Source organism: Saccopteryx bilineata, chromosome 8 (genome assembly GCF_036850765.1).
Source record: "Saccopteryx bilineata isolate mSacBil1 chromosome 8, mSacBil1_pri_phased_curated, whole genome shotgun sequence".
Taxonomy (NCBI): domain Eukaryota; kingdom Metazoa; phylum Chordata; class Mammalia; order Chiroptera; family Emballonuridae; genus Saccopteryx; species Saccopteryx bilineata.
This window is the reverse complement of record NC_089497.1, coordinates 97120447-97140516: the sequence shown is the minus strand read 5'-3', so window position 1 is coordinate 97140516 and position 20070 is coordinate 97120447. Positions and strand designations below refer to the sequence as shown.

The following is a 20070-nucleotide window of genomic DNA, read 5'->3' as shown; positions in this document are numbered from 1 at the left end:
AAAATTATATGGGCCCCCATGCTAGTGTAAGGGTGGCACATATAGTGTACCACCTGAGCAATGGACAAGGACAGTAGACTGCACCAATAAGGTAGCCTACCTCACTTATCAATGGTGGATACCCACTCTTATGGATATTAAAACAGGCAGACCCTTAAATTCAGGGGGATGGTCACGAGGAACACAAAGTCAGCTACCTACGGGGGGTTTAGAACAACGTTGGGTCTGTCGTGTAAAGCCTCACAGTATGCCACCAACCGTAGGAAAGGATAAGTCGTGCCCCAGGGAGTGCGAAACCATTTATGATCAAATGCATTCCACTTGCTATCAGGAATTACAAGAATGCATTAAGGGCAATCTGACAGTATATACTGCAATTCTAATAAGAAACAGAGAAGAAAAAGCACCAGATATTGGGACAAACCACTATATGCAAGCCTCATGTAGAGGTACAGCGGGAAAACCAGTGTGCTGGACCAGGGAGCTACCGCTGCATATCTCAGATGGGGGTGGGCCTCAAGATGCAGTACGAGAGTTTCGAGTCCAGAAGAAATTAGAGCAAATACTTGAGAACATGTTCCCTAGAATAGACTATCACCCTCTAACATTGCCTAAGGGCCGGGATGTTGATTTGGATACCCAAACCTCTGAGATATTGTTAGCTACCTATAAGGCTCTGAACCTTACCAACCCAATTCTGGCTGCTGACTGTTGGCTTTGTATGACTCTAGGCACACCAATACCTATTGCAATCCCCTGCGCAGTTAATGAATCTGCACTTGCTCTTGTCTTAGGAAATAGAAACTGCAGTGGCAACATTCCTTTTAGAGTTCAACCCCTAGAGTTTTTCAATGTTTCCTGTGTAATCAGTTACCCACAAAATAATAGTTTAGACATAGATGTTGGATTGGCAGATTTTGCTAATTGCAGCCGGTTCATCAACTCCAGTTCACCCTTATGTGCAGATACGGGGAAGGTATGGCTATGCGGAGGTAATTTAGCTTTCTCCTATTTACCTGTGAATTGGACCGGGGTTTGCATACTAGCAACTTTAATGCCAGATATAGACATCATCCCTGGTGATGAACCCGTCCCTGTTCCCACTTTAGATTACATTAGTGGACGGCTCAAAAGAGCGGTTACATTAATCCCCCTGTTAGTTGGTCTAGGAGTAACTGGAGCAATAGCATCTGGAACGGCTGGACTAGGGGTGGCCCTTCACTCCTATAATAAATTATCACACCAGTTGATTGACGACATCCAATCTGTGTCTCGGTCCATCCAAGACATACAAGATCAATTAGATTCCTTAGCTGAAATGGTCCTACAGAATAGGAGAGGTCTAGATTTACTAACTGCAGAGCAAGGGGGAATTTGTCTGGCATTACAGGAGAAATGCTGTTTTTATGTTAACAAATCTGGAATAGTCAGGGATAGAATAAAGAAACTACAGGAGGACTTAGTAAAAAGAAGAAGAGAACTCTTCGAAAGCCCTTTGTGGAGTGGCTTTAATGGGATGTTGCCATACCTACTTCCCCTTTTGGGTCCGTGTATTGGCTTCCTGTGTCTTATATCCTTAGGCCCTATAATTTTAAATAAACTACTCGCTTTCGTTAAAGATCGTATAGACACTGTTAAGTTAATGGTCCTGTCTCAACCCTACACCCTCCTTCCCTCTGATGAAGAATCAAGGGTTTGATTATACCCCAACAGGAGTAGGGAATGTAAGGATCAAGAAAAGATCAAATTGTTAGATTCAGGAAAGTGTGCTGGGATTGCCAGAGTGTAGATGCAGAGACAGGGAGGTAAGGATAGGGACCCTGTAAGGCTAAGAACAAAGGAAGACAAACATTTGCATTCCATTGGTTAGAGACCCTTATCAGAAGTTTATGTTTGAAGTTCGCCAATGAGCTAGACCCAGCCCCTGTTGCTATGCTATGTGCAACTCCCTTAGCAAATAAGTAACCGCTATTTTTGCTTCTGTATTATGCTTGCTTAGTTAGGATATATAAGGAACTAGCTGTAAGTGCCCAGGGCGGTTCCCATTTGTAGCTCCTACTGAGTACGGTGTCTCTGGACATCAGGGAACTCGCCCCTGCGCAGGTGAAACTGGCCAATAAAGTTACATCTATACCTACCTCTGAAAGTCTCCGACATTTGTTTTTTATTATACCTGGTGGATGCTTCATTTTCCCACTGTGTGTATTTCTTGCCCACCTGGTGCAAGCTAGGATTAAAGCTAATGGCCTACCAGTTCTTGGCTCCATTGTTTCATTATTGTCTGTTTGAATCTAATGCAGGGGTCCCTAAACTTTTAACACAGGGGATCAGTTCAGACCTTTGGAGGGCTGGAGTATAAAAAAAAAACTATGAACAAATCCCTGTGCACAGTGCACATACCTTATTTTAAAGTAAAAAAACAAAATGGCAGTAGTACTTTACATGAGCAATGCCACGCTTTGCGGCGCCAATGAAAGACGTGCTCCTTCTGGAAGTGCGGCAGGGGCAGGCTAAATGGCCACAGGGGGCCACATGCAGCCCGCAATCCCTAGTTTGGGGACCTCTGATCTAATGTGAACCTGCATGGGCCAGGTGGCTGTGATGGAGGCTGCAGCCACTGGTCATACATGGGTTTACCAATTGGATTGGATTGGGATTTTCTCTCTTAGTGGGCTTGGGCCCACAAGGAATATCAGGAATTATAGACATAAGTAAGCAGAGGGGTTTCTGCACATCGTTGAGGACGGGGTGAGGAGATCTGCAAGGCAGTCATCCAGGTTGGGCGCACATACCCTGAAGCTTATGAGTGTAATTTACATAACTTGAATTTTTTCACAGCTTCAATAATTTTTAAGTTGTAAAACTATACAGTAAACTTACTATGGTAGACAAGACAACTATAACTGCATTGTTGCAGGGTTTAAACTTTTAAAGTGAGAAGGTCTTCTCTGGGCCCTGGGGGAATGCAGCCCCCTGTGGGGAGAGAGGCTGCTGTGGGCGGTGGGGGTGGATCTCAGTGTTTCCTCTACAGAGCCTTAGGGACAGGAGCTGGAGAGGCTGCCTGGGCTCCTGTTCCCCTGCAGTGTACCTGATGGCCATTTTCTTCCTTCTACCTCTTAGCTGACTCTGCCTCAATTCCTTTGATACCAGTGGGCCCTTTGTTCCTTGTCAGAACTTCCAGATGGATAAGGTGGGCCCAATGACCCTAGAAAAAGACTTCTCAGACATAAGGACCTTCTACCACTTCAGCAACTGCCCAGGAAAAGAGCTCAAAGCAATTACCTGTAAGGAGAGTACATTTTACCCATAACACCTGCCCCCAAAGTCAAAACAACAAAATAGTCAAAGTCCAACCAAAAAACTTGGTTTGTTCATTTCAATTTGTTCCTCGATGGTGTATTGAGGGCACCATTTTTAGTTCTTTAGGGAACTATCCTTTCTCCCTCCTTCAAATGGCTTTTCTAATCTCATCATTTTCACTGTCAAGTATGAGAATGAAAGTACAGACCTCTACTGAGAGATTCAAAGTGTATTAATCTTGTGGGAGATTACTAATAAATTTATGCTGCTTAAATGTCACACCTGCTCATTTGCCTCATGACAGACACAGGGTGTGGAATAGGTGGGTTGTAGAACCCAAAGCAACCCAATGTTACTAAATGCTGCCAATTGAACAGATATAGAAAAAGATATAGACAAGAAAGAAAGGCAGTCAGGTTTAAAATGCCCCTTTGTAAACTCAAGGGATAAAGAATCACATTTGCCAGAAGAGGCGATGACAGTGGAAATAAATGTATTTTTAATAACAACACGTAGTGCTGATGAATACATAGCTACCCTACACAGTCATGAAAATGATCTTAAGTTAGTGCAAGGGTGTTATGAAGAGGGTAGAGAAAATTCCTTCAGGCACAGTCAGATGGAAAGACTCATTTTGTGTGTAGCTCTTGTCCATAGAGACATTCACCCTTAAGCAAAACAATGCAAAGCAAAAGCTCATTTTTTTTCATGATTTTGTGCAAGAATGACTAGATAAAAATTTTTGAGAAGGTAATTAATTTGCAAGATGTCAGTAAAGTAAAAGTAAAAAGTTGGATGGAAGAAAGTTTGTTCCTTGTGAAATAACTTATGTGCTTGGCACATAGTATTTAATGAACACATAACTTAACTAAATCATATTTGTTTATGGCAAACAAGAAAGTGAGTTTCTTAAAATCAACATTCAATAGCCTCATGGTCCCAGCACTACTACCTGACCTTAATTCTGCTGGATCTACTTCCTATCCTGTCATGCCACCTCCTGACCACATTAAGCATGAAAGTGAATGTATCATGGTTTGGTGTGTTTTGCCCAAAAAATAAAATATCTAGGGGTAGAGCTGTTAAATAAAGTACAAGATCTCAGTTGAATTTGAATTTCAGATAAATAACAAACATTCTTTTTTTTAAAGTAAAAATATATCCCAAATATTACATGGGGAGGGGAGTAAGGAGGGACAAATATATGGTGGTGAAAAATGATTCGACTTTGTGTGATGGGCACACAATTCAATCAATAGTTCAAATGCTATAGAGATGTTCACCTGGAACCTATATGTTCTTATGGACCAATGTCATCCCATTACATTTAATTTATTTTTCTTTTGTGAGAGAGACAGAAAGAGAGACCGATAGGGACAGACAGACAGAAAGGGAGAGAGATGAGAAGCATCAGTTTTGTGGTAGCAACTTAGTTGTTCTTTGATTGCTTTCTCATATGTGCCTTGACTTATAAGGGGGGGACTACAGCTGAGTGAGTGACCCCTTGCTCAAGCCAGCAACCTTGGGCTCAAGCCAGCAACATTGGGCTCAAGACAGCAACTGTTGTAATATAATTTTTTTAAAGATTTCATTTATTCATTATAGAGAGGAGAGAGAGAGAGAGAAAGAGAGAGAGAGAGAGAGAGAGAAGGGGGGAGGAGCAGGAAGCATCAACTCCTATATGTGCCTTGACCAGGCAAGCCCAGGGTTTTGAACCGGCAACCTCAGCGTTTCCAGGTTGATGCTTTATCCACTGCACCACCACAGGTCAGGCCTGTTGTAATATAATTTAATTCATGAGTTCCACAGAGACACCAAGGCAGTTTACAGAAGAAATTTTAGAAGGAGTTTTATTATTAAACTGACAACATGCATGGAGCATTATCAAACCCAAATTATACAGTCCAGAATATAGCTCTGAGACTGGATTTATAGACATAATCACATACTGCTTGGGGGGAAAAAGAAGGGGAGCATGGTACACAAGTCATTTACTAACAAGCTTATTGAGTTTTTGCTGTCTTGTTGCCACATTTATCTATAGAATCTATCAAAAGGAAAAAACATTCCTACACACTAAGACCATAAGATAACACAGTAGTGATGAATGTTTTACATACCTGACAAAGACATTCCCAAACCTTCTAGGATTTACAACCTATCTCTGTCACCACAATAGTGGAAAATGTTTAGTTTAGAATAAGGAGAGAAGCTAAATGAAGTTACTTTTGCTAAGAGTGTTGGGGTTAGCTTATTACAAAGTCTAAAGCTAGTCCCCACTTGCTTAGTTTACAAGTTTTGTACACACAAAGAATTTCAAAATGATGATTATTAGAAAGCACATAAAATGTTACAGAATACAGGTGTTCATGGGGAAATGGGGGGGGGGGCTCATGAGCCCTTTCTCTACAGGTATACCTCACTCTCCTGACTCCAGGATGGGAGAGTGAGTCAGGATTAGTGTAGGAATTTTTAATTAAGGTATATAAACATTGTTTTCTGAAGGCTACTAAGAAAAGAGAAGAGGAAGGGGTTTTCAGATAGGCTCTATCTTTTTTGCTCTCTCTAGCAAGTGGCGTCAGTCCTTCCAGAGAACTATAGAAACTAGTTAAACTATGACTAGCTGACTTTTGCCCCTGTAAGCTCTTCTTGTTTTTTCTTCCTCAGAAAGAAGGGGTAAGGGGGCTTGACTCTTCCTTTTAAAATACTAATGTTAACAATTTTGCAATTCCTTGGCACCTTATCACACAACCATGGGGTCATGTCTGCAATCCCACGCTCAAGCTGATGAGCCTGCGCTCAAGCTGGTGAGCTGTGCTCAAACCAAATGAGTCCATGTTCAAGCCAGCGACCTTGGGGTTTTGAACCTGGGTCCTTTGCATTCCAGTCTGATGCTCTATCCACTGCACCATGCCTGGTCAAGCTTAATTTATATATATATATCTATCTATATATATATCTATATATATATATATCTCCTGATTCTGCCAGCTCCAATACTTTATTCTTTCATTTCTGTCTGATCTGATTCACATCAATTCATTGACTCCCTACATATTTATTGAGCAGCTTCTCCTGCACGCTGTGTTCTAGGTGCTGGGGAGAGGAGTAAACAAAATCCACCTTGTGTGCTGCCTATATGGAAGAGATAAAACAGGTAAAGAAATATCCTTCAGAATTTCAGGAATGATAAAGGCCTCAAAGGAAATCAAAGCAAAACAAAGGAAAGAGAAAGAATGGGCAATGGACATGAAGAGGGGTAGAGATTGTGCAGCTTAGCTCCTTTCAGGGAAGACATCTCTGAGATGGTGACATTTGATGAGATCAGGGGTCCCCAAACTATGGCTTGCGGGCCACATGCGGCCCCCTGAGGCCATTTATCCGGCCCCCGCTGCACTTCTGGAAGGGGCACCTCTTTCATTGGTGGTCAGTGAGAGGAGCATAGTTCCCATTGAAATACTGGTCAGTTTGTTGATTTAAATTTACTTGTTCTTTATTTTAAATATTGTATTTGTTCCCATTTTGTTTTTTTACTTTAAAATAAGATATGTGCAGTGTGCATAGGGATTTGTTCACAGTTTTTTTTATAGTCTGGCCCTCCAACGGTCTGAGGGATAGTGAACTGGTCCCCTGTGTAAAAAGTTTGGGGACCCCTGGATTAGAGGATAAAACAATGTGAAAAGTTAGTTTGTCAGAGGAGGAGAGCCAATCAGTCCAAAATCTGATACACTTTAGAAAGATTTAAAAACTGTTCATTTTTAGCAGTACTGTTTTGATTCCTCCTTGGCAATTCTTTTTAACTGTCCATTCTCTGTGTTGAATCAGCAGAGGGCATGAAATGGGCCCTTGAACAGGGCTTCTCTGCTATGGGGGTGGGGTGGGGGGCATTATAGGCAAAACTCTGCTTGTTTTTATAAGACATTTTTTCCTTCATTCAGATGTTGCTCATGTATAAAGCTTCTACTAGCCACCTCCATCTCCCCAGTGTGTTTAATCTTCCTTCCCAGCTTTATTCTCTCAGCACCTATAGTTTTCTAGTGAATAGCATGTGACATGTCTGTTTGTATGTCTTCCCCACTCTGCCCTCAGCATAAAACTCCTAGAGGGGAGGCATTCCTGCTTTCTCTGTTACTGTATTTGCAGTCCCTAGAAAAATGTCCTGCAAATGTGGATGTCCTGTAAAGGTTTATGGAATAAAAAAGCCCCATGCTTTATCTTGTAGTACATGTCAACTAATAAAATAAAATATTTGGAATCAAGAATAAATCTGGCTGTCTTTCAAGATGTTTTTCAGAAGTCAATATTTTTTTTCTCAGTTGAGACTAATGGTTTATGAAATTTCTATTATAAATTATACTGTAGAGATGATGACAGATTAATTGTGTCATGAGAGATACTCCTGATCTTTCCCCTGAAATTTTAACAAATTGAATAATTATAATGCAGAGAAGGAACCCCAGCTGGGCTTGCAGGTGTGCCTGAAATATCCATGCACTGAACGGACTAAAGGTGGGACAGGGTGAGAAGTGGGGCAAAAGACAAAATGCAATTGTGGTGGACTTTGGAGAGGAGAGGAGACAAACTTGGAGTGACTGTTTTTTTTTTCTCTGCTGGACTATAGGGAGGAGGGAAGCTTGGGCTCTCTGGATTTTGTCTGAGGGGTACAGAGAGGGGAATACAGAGTGACTGGGTCTTCTTCTGCCAGAAGGAACAGTGAGACATAGGGGGTAGAAGAGGAGATAAACCAAAGCAGCCAGAGCACAGGGTCATGCCCAGTGTTCCTGTGGCCTGCCTGCAGCCACACTTGGCAAAGACAGAAAGCTAAAGTGCAGCCTCCTAGATTCCACCTCCCTCATCTTGCAGTACAGAGAGTGGCAGAGACAAATGCCACAGCTAGCTCTCCAGTGCCACTCTCTCCCTTGAAGAACAAGTGCTCCATATCCAATCCCCAGGTCTGTTGAGACATGGGAAGGAGTGCATGGAGGCCTGCAATAGCCATTGCTAGAATTGTAAAACCATCACAACACACCCCACCCACCAACACTACTGCAGCCCCACCTATATCATTGCAACAAAAACCTTTCATCCGAGGACAACCCAGGAAATTCACAGAGCTAAAAGTTGCAATACAGCAACACCTACTAAAAGAAACCTCTCAAAACTGAGATTTATTTTTCATTTTTCCCTCTTTTTCCCTTTTTTCTTTTTACTCTTTTTTCTCTTTTAAATTTTATTTTCTTTTTTTATTCTTTTTTTTGTGGGTATTTTGTTTTTGCTTTTGATCTTTTTATCTGTTTTTCTTTCTTTATCATAACTTTAAAAATTTTACTGTATTTTTTATTTTAATTTTTCATCTTTTTAAAATGATGTTATTCATTTTTAGAAAGAGAGGATATATATAGAGAGAAGAACAAAGAAAGAAAAGGAGAGAGAGAGAAGGGGGAAGAGCAGGAGACATCAACTCCTATATGTGCCTTGACCAGGCAAGCCCAGAGTTGTGAACTGGAGACCTCAGCATTCCAAGTCAACACTTTATCCACTGTGCCACCACTGGTCAGCCCTAATTTTTCATCTTTTTAGTTGTTTTTTAAATTTTTGTTAGGGTTCTTAACATATCACTCTCAAATGCCATTAAGGAAGAAGAAATTGAATACTTTTGCTACACAAGACAGAGATGTAGTTAAGAAAGAAAATAAAAAATTTTCAGAAAAAAATCTCAATCACATGGAAACTTTGGAGTTAAATAATAGAAAATTCAAAATTAAAGTTCTGAAAATACTTAATGAGATGAGAGAAGACACCAATAGGTAACTTAATGAGCTCAGAAAACAAATTAATGAACAAAATGAATAAATCACCAAGGAGAATATAACTTTAAAAACAGAGATAAAGATTTCAATACATGAATTGAAGACTGAGGTAGCAAGTTTAACTAATAGAACAAGCCAGATAGAGGAAAGAATCAGTGACATCAAAGACAGGCAACTAGAGATGCTACAGGGAGAAGAGGAGAGTCTCATGAATTAAAAATACTGAGAGAGCTCTACAAGAATTGTCTGACTCCATCAGAAAGAGCAATATAAGAATAGTGGATACAGTATATCAGAAGAAGAAGAGAGGGAGAAAGGAATGGAGAGTCTATTCAAACAAATAATTTAATATTTCCTAAGCCTATGGAAAGAATTAGAGCCTCAAATCCAAGAAGCAAACTGAATGCTGTTACCACAACCAAACAGACTTACTCCAAGGAACATTGTAATAAAATTGTCAAAAATCAATGACAAAGAAAGAATCCTCAAGGCAGCTAGGAAAAAAAAAGAACATAACATATAAAGGAAAGCCCATTAGGTTATCATTAGACTTTCAACAGAAATTCTACAAGCCAGAAGAAGCTGAAGCCAAACATATAAAGTACTGAAAGAGAGGAATTTACCAGCCAAGAATACCAAATCCATCAAATATGAAGGAGAAATAAAAACTTTTACAAACATACAGAAGCTGAGGAAATATATCACCAGAAAACCCCACACTGCAGGAAATACCCAAGGGGGTTATTCAATTAGATACAAAGAACAAAATAAATCAGAACTACAAATAAAAGCTCCAGTGAGGTCACAATAAAAACAAGAACAATCTGTGACAACAATAACATAAAGATCTGCAATAGCAAAGGAGAATGGAATGCAGAAGCACTCATAAAACAAAGGACTTTTGTACATATAAGTGTTTTTCTCTTAATAACTTAATGGTGCTCACCCATTAACACACAGCTTAAAAAAAGAAGAAACACGTGAAAGAAGTATGGAATACCACCAAACAAAAACAACTGACAGAAACAAAAAAGAGAAGAACCAAATAAGATACAGAACTACCAGAAAGCAAAACATAAAATGGCTATAGAAAATCCTCAGGTGTCAATAATTACCCTGAATTTAAATGAAGTGAACTCACCAATAAAGAGGCACAGAGTATCAGATTGGATCAAAAAGCAAAACCAACCATATGCTGCCTTCAAGATACACATCTAAGCTGCAAGGACAAAAGTAGATTCAAAGAAAAAGGTTGGAAAATGATTCTACAAAACAATAATATCCAAGGAACAGCAGGTGTAGCCATACTCATATCTGACAATGCTGACTTCAGGACAACAAAGGTAACCAGAGACAAAGATAGATATTTAAAAATTATAAAGGGGATGCTGTATCAAGAAGACATAACACTTCTTTTGTGTGTGTGTGTGCGTGTGTGTGTGTGTGTGTGTGTGTGTGTGTGACAGAGACAGAGAGAGTAAGAGAGAGTAACAGAAAGGGACAGACAGGAAGGGAGAGAGATGAGAAGCATCAATTCTTTATTGCGGCACCTTAGTTGTTCATTGATTGCCTTCTCAAATATACCTTGACCAAGGGGGTCCAGAAGACTGAGTGACCTTAAATCCAAGCTGGTGAGTTTTGCTCAAACCAGATGAGCCTGCACTCAAGCTGGTGACCTTGGGTCTCAAACCGGGTTCTCTGTGTCCCAGTCTGATGCTCTATCTGCTGTGCCACCACTTGGTCAGGCCACTTCTTAATATATATGCACCAAACTAGGGAGCACCAAAATATATAAGACATCTACTAACTAATCTAAAAATATAAGCAGACAAAACACAATCATACTTGGAGATTTCAAACACCATTGACAGCTTTAGATAGCTCATCCAAACAGAAAATCAATAAAGAAATATTGGTTTTAAATGACACTCTGGACCAAATGAACATAATAGACTTTTATAGGACATTTCATCCCCAAACATCAAATTATATATTCTTTTCCAGTATGCATGAAACATTCTCAAGGATTGACCATATGTTGGGCCACAAAAGTAACATCAACAAATTCAGGAAGATTGAAATTATATCAAACATAAGGCTTTGAAATTAAAATTCAACTGTAAAAAAGAAGTAAAGAGACCCACAAAAATGAGGAAATTAAACAACATACTTCTAAAAAATGACTGGATCAAACAAGAAATAAAAGCAGAGATCAAAAGATATATACAAACAAGTGAAAATAACAACATAACATAAAATTTATTGGATGTAGCAAAAGCAGTGGTAAGAGGGAAGTTTATATCATTACAGGCTTATATCAAGAAATAAGAGAAATCCTGAGTAAACAGCCTAACATTACACCTTAAAAAACTAGAAAAAGAAGAACTAAGTCAACCCAGTCATCAGAAGAAAGGAAATGCTAAAAATTAGAGCAGAACTAAATGAAATAGAGAACAAAAAAGCTATAGAATAAACTAATGTAACAAAGAGCTAGTTCTTTGAAAATATCAATAAAATCAACAAACCACTGGCTAAACTCACTAAGGAAGAAAGAGGAACGATTCATATAAACAAAAGCCAAAATGAAAGAAGAGAAATTACCACAGGCCTCATAGATATACAAAGAATCATAGTAGAATATTATGAAAGATTATATGCTACCAAATTCAACAACCTAGAGGAAATAGATAAATTTCTAGAACTATATAATCTTTCTAGACTGAGTCATGAAGAAGTGGAAAACCTCACTAGACCTATAAGCAGAGAGAAAATAAAAACAATTTTCAGAAACCTTCCCCGAAGCAAAAGTTCAGGACCAGATGGCTACTCTAGTAAATTCTACCAAACATTCAAAAAAGATTTGGTACCTATCCTTCTCAAAGTCTTCCAAAAAATAGAATAAGCAGTACTCCCCAATACATTTTATGAGGCCAACATAACCCTTATACCAAAATCTGGCAAAGATAACACAAAAAAAGAAAACTACAGACCAAGATCTCTAATGAATACAGATGCAAAAATCCTAAACAAAATACTAGCAAATCAACTAAAAGAACACATTAAAAAATAATACATCACAATCAAGTGGGATTCATTCCAGGAGCACAAAGATGGTTCAACATACAGAAATCAATCTGCATAATACAGCATATCAACAAAACAAAGAACAAAAATCATATGATCCTATCAATAGATGCAGAAAAAGTTTTTAATAAGATAGAACATCACTTTAATGTTTAAAACACTCAATAAAATCAAAATAGGAGGGAAATATCTAAACATAATAAATGCTATATATAAATATAACAAACCATCAAGTAATGTCATACTAAATTTTTAAAAATGAAGGCTTTTTTTTCTAAAATTAGGAACAAGATAAGGCTGCCCACTTTCTCCACTCTTATTCAACAGTTCTGAACAGTGATCAGTTCTTACAGTGATCAGGCAAGAGAAAGAAATAAAAAGCATCCATATTGAAAAAGGAGAAATAAAGGTATCACTCTTTGCAGATGACATAATCATGTATATAGAAAATTCCAAAGACTACCAAAAAACTATTAGAAACAATAAACCAATACAGTAAAGCTGCAAGATACAAAATCAATATACAAAAGTCCACTGCTTTCCTATACGCCAATGATAAAACATTGGAAAATGAACTAAAAAAAAAATTTGCAATTGCAACAACAATAACAACAAAATACTTAGAAATAAACTTAACAAAGGGTGTGAAGGACCTATATACTGTAAACTATAAAACATTATTGAAAGAAATTGAAAAAGACAATAAAATAAAAAAAATATTTTATGTTCATGGATTGGAAGAATCAACATATTTAAAATAGACATATTACCTAAAGCAATATACAGATTTATTGCAATCCCCATCAAAATGCCAATGTCATTTTTTAAAGAAATAGAAAAAAAATTACCAGGTTTGTATGAAACCATAACCCCAAATAGCCAAAGCAATCCTGAGAAAAAAGAATGAAACCAGAGGTATCACATCACCTGACTTCAAATTATGCTGTAGAGCCACGATAATCCAAACAACATGATATTGGCAGAAAAACCGACATACAGGCCAATAGAACAGAATAGAGAGCCCAGAAATAAAACCACACATATATGGACAAATTATCTTTGATAAAGTAGCTAAGAACATACAATGGAGTAAAGAAAGCCTCTTCAATAAATGGTGCTGGGAAAATTGGAAAGCCACATGCAAAAGAACAAAACTTGACTACAGTTTTGCCCCCTGCATAAAAATACATAATGGATCAAAGACCTAAACATAAGATCTGAATAATGAATTAAATAGAAGAAATAGGTACTAAGCTCATGGACCTTGGCCATAGAGAATAATTTATGAATTTGACCTCAAAGGCAAGGGAAGTAAAGGCAAAAAAATAAAAAAAATTAATGGGACTACATCAAACTTAAAAGCTTCTGCACAGCAAAACAAACAAACAAACAAACAAAAAAAAACAACAAAACAACAACAACCAAAAAATCCCAAAACCACAACAAAAAAAACCACAACAAAAAAACCTGACAGTGAAACAAATAGGCAGCCAACTGAATGGGAGATGATATTTTCAAACAACAGCTGTGATAAGAGGTTAATACCTGAAATATATAAAGAACTCACAAAGCTCAGCAACAAGCAAGCAAAAAATCCAATTAAAAAATGGGGAGAGGATCTGAACAGACACTTCTAAGAGGACATACAAATGGCCAACAGATATATGAAAAGATGCTCATCTTCACTAGCTATTAGAAAAACGCAAATCAAAACTGCAATGAGATACCACCTCACACCTGTTAGATTAGCTATTATCAACAAGACAGGTAATAAGTGTTGGAGAGGTTGTGGAGGAAAAGGAACTCTCATTCACTGCTGGTGGGAATGCAAATTAGTACAACCATTATGGAAGAAAGCATGGTGGTTCCTCAAAAAATTAAGAATAGAATTACCATATGACCCAGCAATTCCTCTACTCGGTATCTATCCTCAAAACTCGAAAATATTTGTATGTAAAAACACATGCACTGCCTATGTTTATTGCAGCTTTCTTCATAGTGGCCAAGACATGGAAACAACTAAAGTGTCTGTATGGCCAGGGGCCATGGCTGTCATGGCCATGTACATGCAGGTTCTCATTGAATTCAGGCAGATGGTAAAGAAAGAGTGGAGCCAAAAAATTGTGGGCCATTCCTTAATTAAAGTCTTGCACTGGCTGACAAGCAAACACACAGGGAAATACTTCTCTCTTCATTCAGAGCTCACAAAGCCCTGACACATTATCTGGTTCCACAACCAGGAGAATCTTCTTCAGTTCCTCCTAGATTCAAAGGCCTCACCAGTCTCAGCAGAGCTCACAAAAGCCCCTCACCTCTGGTTCTTCATCTGCACACCTTCTTTTTCCCTGCCAACATGGCTTCTCCCTCAGCACTCTGCATTCTCTCTGCTCTCACTCTGCAAATATAGCTTCCTCTGCCTCTTCTCCTTCTGCTCTGTTTTTAAAACTTTTTGGTGCGAAAACCTCTACACCAGCAAATATAGCAAAACAGTGGCCTTTCCCAAGCAGGAATGCAATCTGCAATTTGCAATCAACTGACCTGTTCTGAGGGCAAGCACACACGTGGCTGCCCAGCCCCCAATGCAAACTATAAGCAAGTAAACATAAAAATCATATTTTACAAACTTATTTGACCAACAGTGTCCTTCGATAGAAGATTGGATAAAGAAGATGTGGTACATATATATAATGGAATACTACTCAGCCATAAGAAATGATGACATGGTGACATTTATGACAGCATTGCTGGACCTTGAGAACATTATACTGAGTGAAATAAATAAATCAGAAAAAGCTAAGAACTGTATGATTTCACAATAGGTGGGATATAAAACTGAGAGTCTTGGACATGGATACAAGTGAAGTGGTTACAAGGTGGAAGGGGATGTGGAGGAGGTGGATGGGAGGAGATGTAGGGGATGAGGGGAAGGGTGTAAAGAGGGACAAATATAAGGTATGGAAAAAGATTTGACTTTAGATGATGGGTATACAACATAATCAACAATTCAAATGCTATAGAAATGTTTACCTGAAACCTACATACTCTTATTGATCAATGTCACCCTGTTAAAGTTAATTTTCTAAATAAAATTTTAAAAAGAAATAAATCATACTGTAAACACCATTCTCTAAGTAGTGATACTTTTAGTTAATCTTTGTAATAATGAATGCTCATAAAGGCATAGTTTCTATTTGAAGCACTGATTATAACAATTATTGAAAATCCATTTGTATATTTTCTTGGGTTGAAACAAATAGAATAAAGTCACTTTTATATGACAATGTTTTATACACATAACTCTTTATTCTTTGTAAATGTTTTTCAGAAAAATATTTTCTAGAGAACAGAAATTGAACTGTCTGCCTGCTTTAGAAGCCAGAGTAATAGACGAGCTAATATTGCCCCCTAGTGGAAATCTTAAGACATGCAAAATTGAAATCAAAGACTATTCTTTCAGTCAAGGAAATTGTGGGATGGGTGTTTCCAATTCATCATCTGCTTTTAAAGTGTTGAGTTAAAATTTATAATTTAATATTTAAAATCTGAATCATATAAAATATTTAAATACTGTACAAAAATAAATGACCAATTAACTTTTTAAAAGTGTTCACAGTTCATAAGCAATAAAAAATATAAATTAAGAAAATAATTTTCTTCCCATCTATAAAATAAGTGGAGAGTTTGAAAATAAAGTGAGGGTATGAGCAAATATGGCATTTGCATTGTTGGTAGGAGCACAATTTGGTACTGGGTTCTTAACCTGGGGGTCTTTTTTGGGGGAGGTTTCCTAAAATTGTATGAAGAATTTTGCACGTATTTGTCTTTTTTCTGAGGAGAGGTGAAAGTTCCCTCAGATTTGCAATGGGGTCTGTATGACCAGTAGCTGCAGCCAGTATCATGACCCCCCGGCTCCTGTAAGTTTGCATTTGACCCAGACAGATCATGGAGAAACAAATGAACAGAAAACTGGTGGTCCATTTTCCTTTAACTCTAGCTTGCACCCGGCAAACGAGTAAATACACACAGTGGGAAACTCTTCCCTTTCCATTCAGGGCTCCCAAAGCCACTGACTCATTTGAGTTTTCCTAGGATCAAAGGCTGCCTCCTCCCCATTCTGCCATTTTGGCTGCCTTCTCCACATGGCCTCCCTGCCTTGCTACACCATGGGCTCTTCCTCTCTATAAGAACATGGTCACTCTTCTCAAAATGACCTCCTAGCTCCTCCTTTTAAAACATTTGGTGGGACAATGCCCTCCTCCAGCACACATTAGCATAATCAAGCCCCTTCCCAAGCAAGAGGTCATTAAAATTATCACCTGGGTGACAGGTGTGCCATCTTTAACAAAAAGGGTGAACACAACCAGAAAATACAGATTTTACAACTCATTTGCCTGACAGGGTCCATGCTCTCAAATGTTAGGAACGAATGTCCAAATTATTTAGGGGGGCAATAAGACAATTTGAAAAAGGTCATAGTATATATATTTCAGAATTATTTTGAATGGTTAACTACAAACCACCTAAATGTCCAACAACAGGGGAGTTTCAAATAAATCACATTTCCACACTAAGGCTATTAGCAATTGGAGTATAGGATCAATGATTATTTTTCACTTGTAAATTTTATTAGCAAAGGACTAATAAGAGAGACTGGATAAGGATACAGCAATCCCTAAAACTGGTTTTTAATTTTTTTTTAACTGCAAGTCACCAAGAGCTTCTTCAGTACACTGGTACCACTGAAAACCTTGATTATTAAGTCTGTCCATCCTTCTACTTGATATTGTGTTTTGTATGTGAGGAGGCACTGAGCCATTTTACCCGCAGGTGTTGTAGAGTACCAAAGGCTACAGAATTAGTATTAATATTTTAAGAGGCTTGAAGAACATTTTGTTGATTTGGGTTAAGATGTGCAGAGAAATTGTGAGAGTAGTCTCTGTACTGTGGGATTGGCATAGTCAGGATGGCCCTTGGCATTGTATTGTAAATGCAGAGGGGAGGAAAACATGGATCCCCAGATATTCCACTATGCGTGTGGGGAAAAGGGTGAATGGCTAGCCAGGTACAGGGAGAGAAAAGCCAAAATAAACCTTTTCTCATAGCAATGAGCCATTTGCAGGAATTTGTCCCCACCAAAACTACCTCTCCTATGTAAATGCGTGTGGTTAACACGTGTGACTCTGGACAGAGAGATAGCAGATGAACACTAGATAATACAGGAATGCCTTTTAATATGTAAAGAGACATCTTTCTACCATTGTGTTGGCTTGTAAACTTTGTTTTCCCCAAAAGGATGTATGGCTTGCAAATTGAATGTGGTCCTATCACATTAAAGGACATATGACTATAACCACTAGTGGTAAGGGGCTCCTAATTGCAATTTTTGCTTCTGTACTTTCCACTTACAAAACTATAAAAACTAAGTAGAACAAAGGGCTGGTGCACGCTTTCCTTCAGAATTCTGTCAGAGTAGCCGCCGCTTGGCCAAGCTAGATAATAAAACTTTGATGTGTAACCGATGGACCTTGTTCCTGTCTTCCATGTTTTGGGTCCCTCCGAATTTGGCTTAACAGTATGCATAAACTTGCCTTCTTGGTCCTCAGTAGAAGTAGGGACAGGGTGGGGACACATTATAGTATTGTTTGAAGCACTGTAGTGCTTATATTGATAAAATTCCTACCAAAGAAGAATCCTGTATTTGGATCACTGTAAATGGAGCTCTTAAAACAAATGAAACAGCTACAGATAGGGCAGGATCTTCAAGATATAGGATAAGGAGATAAAAGCAGGTGCAGGACAGTCCACAGCTCTCTGGTGTGAGCTCTGGGCACCAGTGTTTTTAACTGTAGAGAACAAAGACCCTGGCAGAGCAGCTGCCTCCAGGAAGGGGACCTGGGTAGCTGGAAGGTGCAGCAGGAGGCCTCTTCTATTTTTTACTGCAAATGCTTTGTGCATCCTGTGCTCTCTTATTTAAAAAACAAACAAATAAACAAACAAAAAAACCCAACTGTGTGTGAATCACTTAAATAACAGAAACAAAAAACCACATACAAAAATTTTGTCATGACAAAAATACTTCCAGGCCTTAGAATTTGGCTTCCTTGTTTTGAGCAACATTGAATGTTCACATTTTCAGCTGAAGCTCTTCAGGCAAGCTCTTTTGTCAAGCTGTGTCATGCTTTTCCTTTCCCACTGCAGGGTTCCTGAAATCCCATCTTGTCCAGGAAGCGATTTTTAGCTGAACTGTTAATTGCAAATAGATGAAAGTAAACAATAAATTTAAGATATTAGTTGTGGCGCCTCTACTTTAAAAAAACCAGATAAAATCATAGAAAGATCTGCTGTTCTGTAGGAAGGTCAGATTCTTTCTCTTAATATCCATAATGTTTTACATTCAGGCTCCAGCTCAAATTAGCTTGCAGTGTGAAAAGGCTGATGACCAGTTATAATTAGGTCCTGCTTGTTTACATTGCAGTTTATAGTCCGGAAAACTCATAGAATGATGAGTCTTGTAACCTTCTGTTCTAGGATAAATTGTGCCTTTCCTCCCCCACTCATATGCTGAAGTCCTACTCCCCCCTCACCTCAGAATATGACCTTATTTGGCAAAAGGGTCCTTGCAGATGTAATTAGGTTAGGTGAGATCTGTACATGAAAAAGGGGTCAAATGCTGAACCTGACAGCTGAAGCTCAGCGGAGGACCTGCTTGGTGGCCTTGTAAACTCAGAAACCTAAGGTAACCACACAGAAGGGTCTGAAGTTAGAACTGATAGGGGAGCCCAAAAGTTAGAAATTTGGGTTCAGTAATAGTAGCTTTTCAGTTGTAACAAATAGGAGATATATAGGGATTGAGAAATAGTTCATCTGCATGCTACTCTCTCTTAATGACTCCCTGATTTTTATTTTGAAATATAGCAAAAAGTTTACCTTTGCAGGAATGTCAGGAAAAGCTTACACTGGGGAGGAACCTGGCAATTAGGGGAGTTTAAATTACAATAGTTGTTTGTAAAAGCCTAGCTCTAAGATTTACTATGAAAAGTTAAGGCCTAGAAATTAATTAAAAATTTAGTTAACTGATCTTAAATCTTTACTCTGAATGCTAAGAAAACAGGGAGTCTTTTCACAGATAATTCTCAGAGGGAGATGGTCCGAGAGGTGCCAGGTTCTGGCTGTTTCCAGGAAACACCTGACCCTGTCTGTCTTGAAGATTTACCAATGATGACAGATAGAACCATGCTGATTAGGCTTGTGCTACATCAGAAAAACTTGCAGAGATGTTTCTGCAGCTGAGCCTCTACCTCCTGAACATGGATTGTTATGTGACTAACTATATGGACTTTTTACTTTTTTCTTTTTCCCTGAACCCTATAAAAACTGCCAGCACCAGTAAAGTGTTAAGGTAGTTTAGTGGACAGGACTCCCCTGCCTTTTACAGTATCACAATTTCTGAATTAAAGACACTCTTATATACTCAGTCCAGTTCGTCTCTGTTGATTGACTGAATGCAAAGAAATACCCTGAATCAACTCCTTCTGGTAACAAAACTTTCTAACTAAAAGCAGTGCATGGTGGGTAGTCATGTCCTAGGGAGGTATTTTTCTCTAACAAAGGTTAGTGCTTACCTTAATCTAGCCTGTCTGTTGTCTTATTATTATTATTTTGCATCTATAGTAACATACCTCATAATAGGACTTTGAAATGTAAGCACAATCTTTTCTGGGCCCCTTAGGGCAGGTGCCCCACCAGAGCAGGGACCAACAAACACCCTTATTGTTGTTATTATATGTTAATTGTTAACTTTGTTAACTATTTTACCTGCCTACCTCTGTAAAAAGTAGTTTTAGTATACAGTAGTACCTTGAGATACGAGTTTAAT

General features: G+C 38.5%; 1 protein-coding gene across 1 annotated transcript; it reads left to right on the top strand.

Annotated features, from left to right (window-relative positions):
• Positions 1 to 247: 247 nt before the first annotated feature.
• Positions 248 to 1699, top strand: LOC136311729 (syncytin-1-like). Its single transcript, XM_066240826.1, has one exon. The coding sequence runs from the start codon at positions 248 to 250 to the stop codon at positions 1697 to 1699; it is 1452 nt and encodes a 483-aa protein (XP_066096923.1).
• Positions 1700 to 20070: the final 18371 nt, after the last annotated feature.